The following is a 6,177-nucleotide window of genomic DNA, read 5'->3' on the forward strand; positions in this document are numbered from 1 at the left end:
TTCTTGCATAAATAGGTTTGTTGCCACAGAAGTATAAGGTTGATGTTTGTTTCTACTTCAGAGATACCTTACGACTATCTCTTGCATTTATACGGTTAAATTTGTATTATTGTGCACTCATGATGGTGTGGCTGAGGTGGGAGTGTGTAGGATAGAGGCAGAAAAGCTTTGAATTGGAGGCAAAACACAAGTGTTTGCTAGGTACTTTTGAGGCTACCTAATTACATGGTAACACCCTCTCTAGTGTGAATGTACTGCTTTTTCACAGAATTGTTTGGTTTTGTCTCCCTGGGGATATTCATGAAATAGTCTGGGCTGCAGTCTTAGTACCTCATAACCTATACATCCTATCTCACTGTGGAATTATTAGGGAGATAAATGAAGACGGTCATGAGTTAATGATTCTGCTGATATGTTCCATGGACAGACTTTATTAATGCCAGTTTCTGAGGGAATCTTGATTTCTTTTATACTTTCTTCCATTTTTGCATACTTTTGGCTTCAGAGTGTTGAAATCCTATCGGTATGTATAGTAAAGGATCATGATTGTGATTGTTACCACTTCAGGCATCACACACATTCCTTATTTCTTTTCTGATTTTTATTTGTAATCACCATATTCCTGACCTTTTACCCAGCCAAGTTTTAATGGACATAAACACCGGTGCATTATTAGGTGTTTGTAAAGTCTAGAGCCATGTGCTTGATCTTCATGTTGCAATCATAATTTAAAATCCATTTGCATGTGAAATACAGACCTGTCTCCCAGTTTTTCTCCTGTTGCTTGAAATTTCCCTACAAGTAAACTTAAATAACTTCTTTCTTTATTTCTAAGTGAGGAAGGAAAATTGTCTACCTCGCAGGAAGCTTCTTGTAAATATGTAGTAGAAGAGAATGCAGAGGTTACAGAAGAGGCTTCTTCAGCTCTGCAGCCTACGAACAGCAGTCCAGAACAGAGGTAACTGCATTCAAGGATGCTTTCAATACTATAAATACCAGTTTGCAACTTTTTCTAATAGGATTGATGTAAAGGGATTAATGAATTCCTGTTTGTTACTGGCTCGATATAAAAATGTGCTTGCATCTGTTTATAAAATTCTCATAATTTATACTTACTGTTGATTCTAAGTCTCTTGAGTTGACAGAAATGTATTTGCCTTGTACTGTTTGTCTTGCAGGCTGTTGTAAATATCCCTGTTCTATTTTGTGATACATTGTCAAGTTAGAATAGTGAACAGATCCGGTTGTGAAAATGGTGATCTAAAAGAAAATATTAGGGGAATAAGATTAACTTTGTCCTGAAAATTTATGTAAGCTAGTCTGCCATTTTTTTTATTCTGCGTTTTATACCATAGAACAGTTTGGGGATGTCCACTAACTAGTTCAGCTGTATGGAAAGGAAATGATGCCTTAAGTTGTGCTTGCTTGATTGTGAATCAGTTGTTGTTTGTACCCTAGTCTTCATCAGAGGTTAATCTGAATACTTGTAGATGTGAAGATTTTTCAAAGTACATAAATAATTTGTTTCAAATAAAACCTCTCTGAAATACAGAAGCAGCCTGGATTGCTCAGCACACTTACTGGAGGAAAGAAGGGTTTGTGATTTATTGGTTTTGGGGTTGTTGGTTTTTTTTTTTTGGCATCTGGCTGCTAGTACAGTCTTGGAGAATAGTAATTCAAGTATGAATTTTTGGGGTGTTTTTTTGCTTCTCAACTTAAAATTGGCTTCATCGAAACCAAATGCACATAGGGTAACACATTAATCACCAAATATTCTAAATGCTTAATGCAGATGTCTCATACCTGAGCTACTTTCTAGGGCTTAGTCAGAGCAGGATTCATCTTTATCCTAAAAGCCTGGAACAATCAAGAGCTTAAAGTAGGTGAGAAGACTTTGACCATTGAAGGCAATATTCAGTGAAGACCTTGCTCTGGAACTTAGGTATTTCTAAGCTCTTTAATATCTAGGCAAGAGTTCACTGGTTTCCCAGCACTACCAACTGCTTATTGAACATCAGGCACAATCCCGTAGGCTTGCTTTTTCGTAGTAAGACAAAGGGGAGTATGCTGCCTTTTCCTGCTTGAGATGTAGTTCAGGGATGCCCAGAGGAACTGTGCTGTCCCAGAGAAAACTCTGTGTAGGAAAATCTAAGTGTATATTTACTAAACTCTTGAATAGCCTCTAGGGTCTGCTTCTCTTCCTGCAGGGCAGGGCTTGAGGGGTCAGAGCTGGGTATGCTGCCTTCTTTCTGAGGAGGTGAAGATGCTCTGAATAGGAGCATGTTCTGAAAGGAGAGAGGATTTTACTTAATTAGAAGCAATTATAGAAGTCACTTTTGCCCATAAATGGGTATGTTTCTGAAAATTAGAATTCAGAATATACGTAACACATTTTCTAAATGTGTATTTAATTAGATGTTTTTTAAAAGCTGTTGTGCTTCTTAATAGATTTTAAACTATTAGAGAAAAGCAGTATTTCTCTCACAAATCCTGTGGAAGTAATAATTTTGAAGATTTTTATGGGCACTGTGTCTGGACTTCTAGTGAGGGTAAAATTGAAATGCTTTTGTAGGCAAAGATACTGAGTACAGCTTTACATACAACACGGAAGAACTACGTGTTCTGGTTATACTGTGTGCAAACTAAGAAAGATGAAAGCATGTTTGACAAATTTAGGTTCTGGATTTTAGGCTTGTTTATGGGCTAGCATGTCTTACCTCTGTGATACTGGCTGTTAGCCTAAAACTCTGCTACTACCTTCTCCTGTAAGACAGGACATCCCTCTCTGCGTAAATCTCATGAATTTAATCAAGAAGTGGATTCTAACAAGAAAAAAACCCCAAACAACCATATATCCTTGGTTAATGTGGGAAACCCCTAAACTGTCTCTCACAGCCTCTTTGTTCTCTGGAGGGTACTGTTTTTATCAAGACTGGTTTTAATGCCGATAAGCGTCAAGTTGTAGGGAGAAAGCCGTTGGGTGCCAGCCGATTGCCTTCTGAGTAAAGACTCTTGTGTGAACCAACAGGGGGCGCTCGGAGCCAGCAGTTGGCTGCGTTGCGCTGGAGTCGCATGGAATCTCCATGGATTCCTGCCCTCGAGTCCCGCTGGCTGCAGTGGATCTCAGGGCTTTCTCTAAAGGTGGCTGTCACAGCAGAAACACATACAAGTGCAGTATAAATACCAAGATAACTATAATTGTGCTTTTGGGGCTCCATGCATATATGACTAGTGGGAGGAGTCCCCTAGGTAGGTCTTTGGCTGGTAGCCAGCAATCTCCACAAGGAGATGAACTGTCATGGACTTCTTCCCAGTTAACAAGTGACTTACTGCTGTGTGGACCATCAGACTTCCTGTCCATGCAGCAATTACTTCGTACCTTCCTGGTTTCCCTGAAAACTGTTTACTTTTGTCTAGTTCTGTCTGTCTTTTGTCTAATGTGTACATATTTTTCTTAAAAAGTGTTTTTAGAGCTTAGCAGCCAAAGACTTAGCTAGGGGACTCCTGCTGGTCATGTGCATGTAGAGCACGGACCCAAGAGTGGCTTCTCTGTGATGTACACCATCAGAGAACAGGAGTTACAGGTAACTTTTCTCATATGTAGTTCCAAATGGGTTTATATTTTATAAGGGACTCTTCAGATGTATTCAGTAGACTGTACTGAATGGAAGTTGAAATTTTTTGCCTTTCTTGCTTACAATTTTTAATGTTTTCATGCACTGCTGATTTAATATTTGTGTTAGTCCAGAGCAACTGAGCCATGTTTACACTTAACTTCTTATCTAGAAATGTATATATTGTTGTTTTCACTTCTGTAGGTTTGCTTCTTATTTTCCTCCATGCTTCTGAACTTTTCTTGCTAATGGACTGACATTCAAAGTACTTGCGAAATAGCAGTCTGTAGATTAGATTAGGAACTAAAGCAGGATTTTGGGGTTTTCTTAAGATGCTGTTGTTTTTCCTGTTGTCTTAGCTGCTTATGTTGAAATGCAACTTTAAATACTCCTGGTATTGCATTTTACTTTGGAGAATAAGATTTGGAGAACTATCATAAATGTGCTTTTTATCAGTGTCTCTCTTAGGAGGTATCACATGTCTGAAGATCACTTAGTAGCTCAGTTAATAAAGACCAAACACTCTGCAGAGGTGTGCTCAGTTAATTAGAGTGCTATGCTTAATTAGGTAATGGGGACTTCAGAAAATAAATGGGATGAGAGGAAGCATAAGCTAATAATAAGCTAATGCTCCAGCTCGAGGGTCATGCTGCACATGATCTGGGGTGGTTGTTTTGGGGGGAGACTTTTTTTTTTTTGCACCTACCCAAATTTGTTTTGAATCTTTCTTTTGTGTGCTTACATCTTTTTTTGGCCTCTTAGGACTGATCAGCACACCCATTTAGGAGAGGCATCTGTTAATGGCCCTGTATGATATGTGATGTCTGCTACCTTGGCTGAAGAAAATGAACTGATATCCAGGTGTTTGAGTGTTTCTTTGAGGATTTCATCTAGACCCTGTTGAAGCCAGTCACTGCTGCACTAATTTCGCAAGGGATCAGGACCAGCAACATTTATATTCTAGATTTTAAGACATTGTACAGAAATTCATAAGTGTAAAAATATTGCACAATGAGAAATACCAATAATTTTTGCGTATGTTTATATTGTATTGTTCTAAATAATGGGTGGCCTGTGAAATAAGATCCTGCTACCCACGTAATGATGACAGTAGTGTTACTATAGTTAAAATGGCTGTAAGAATAGTTTTATAAAAAAGTGAATACACAAATCTAATGTATTTGAGACATTACTATTTGACAATTAGTGTGACCAAAGTATTTAGCAGTTTTCATACGTTTTTCACCTTGTAAAAAGAAAAGAAAAAAATGAATTCATGTTTCTTCTGAAACTGAAATGCCCTATAAATGTTATTTTGGTTGGTTTAGCTTACAAAAGTAATTTACATAAGAATTTTTTGGTGTTCAACATTTTACAACAGGTTTTTTAATCGGTAATTGTTTTCTGTATTGTTCAGAACAGATCAAAAATGTAAGTCTATTGGTAGAGATTTTAAGTATTTATTGCTACAACTTAGTTGACAAATTGATGTTACTGTAAAGCCATATGTTCTGTTAAGTCTTGTTTGCTTGAAACAATACCTTACAGGTGAAACACTAGAATATTTGAAGTGCACATGGCTTGTTGTGTTTGTGATTCACCTGCCTTTTAACCCATCCACCAAGATTTAGTTTAATACCAAGCATTATACAATGGAACATTTCAGAACAATCTGCGTATTTAAAATGCTATAAACCTTTTAGACAAGTCAAATAAATGAAATGCCTGTGCTGCTAATGCAATTACAGTACATGCATTTTGAAAGTATATAGTGTTTTTAATACAAATTTTGGCAGCAGAGCATGTTAATTGTTACTTTCACTGTACTGATCTGTGTGAGGCTTTCATTTGTATGTTCTAAACCAGTTTTTTCTCAGCTGGTTTGTGTATATATATATAGTGATTATGGAAACTAATTCTGTGTAATTTATAATTTTCTATGTCAGTGTAAAATTCCAACAGCCTTCTCAAACAAACAGAAGCAATATAGTGTGTATTGCCACCTTGTCTGGTGAAAGGGTTAAAGTACTTCACCTCCTGCACTTTTAGATGCAAATCATTTTTTGTTTCTGTAATAGTTATATTCATTTATTTTTTACATCATTTGTTTTCCTGACCAGTATTTAAAGCCAAAAGGATACTCTAAACAATGGCCAATGATTTATTTTAGAAGGCGTCCCAAGCAACGTGCCTAAGCATTACATTGCATACAGAAATAATAAAACAAACAAACAAAAACTACATATGTATAATGGCATTGCCCTTATTGCTTCCTCTTGCATTTTCTACATTAAATTTCAGTGCCACTCGTCATCGCAAATTGTTGCAAACTGAGATGTTGTTTGAAAATTGAAGGGGCGAAAACCCCACAATATCACAGGTGGAACTGGTAACTCTGGTTGTTCTTTTCTTTGTTCTTCATAGCTGATGTAATCTAATCGGTTTCTAAGTTGCTTTTTTACTTCATAATTACTTCCAGATCAGCTTGACCAAAAATGTTTTATGTATTAGCTTTAAGGTTGGTGGCTGTCCTCTTACCACTTTCTGATCTGTTATTGAACAA

The 6,177-nt window shown here is 37.0% G+C and overlaps 1 protein-coding gene across 13 annotated transcripts in view; it reads left to right on the forward strand.

Annotated features, from left to right (window-relative positions):
- The window catches only part of PPP6R3 (protein phosphatase 6 regulatory subunit 3), a 57,246-nt gene extending 51,391 nt beyond the window's left edge, over positions 1-5,855 (forward strand). For 9 of the 13 annotated variants that reach the window (XM_061346917.1, XM_061346957.1, XM_061346873.1 and 6 more), the window contains 3 exons: positions 506-523; positions 836-958; positions 4,377-5,855. In XM_061346917.1, coding sequence (XP_061202901.1) covers positions 506-523; positions 836-958; positions 4,377-4,428 — 193 coding nt within the window. In that variant the 3' untranslated portion in view covers positions 4,429-5,855. Of the gene's footprint in view, positions 1-505; positions 524-835; positions 959-3,462; positions 3,585-4,376 lie in introns of all 13 variants that reach the window. The other 4 variants (XM_061346888.1, XM_061346927.1, XM_061346947.1 and 1 more) reach the window with 2 other exon arrangements.
- The last annotated feature ends 322 nt before the right edge of the window (positions 5,856-6,177 follow it).

This window comes from Neopsephotus bourkii, unplaced genomic scaffold (assembly GCF_033783945.1).
Source record: "Neopsephotus bourkii isolate Nb327-2 ecotype Australia unplaced genomic scaffold, CSIRO-AGI_Nbou_v1 NB_42, whole genome shotgun sequence".
Lineage (NCBI taxonomy): Eukaryota > Metazoa > Chordata > Aves > Psittaciformes > Psittacidae > Neopsephotus > Neopsephotus bourkii.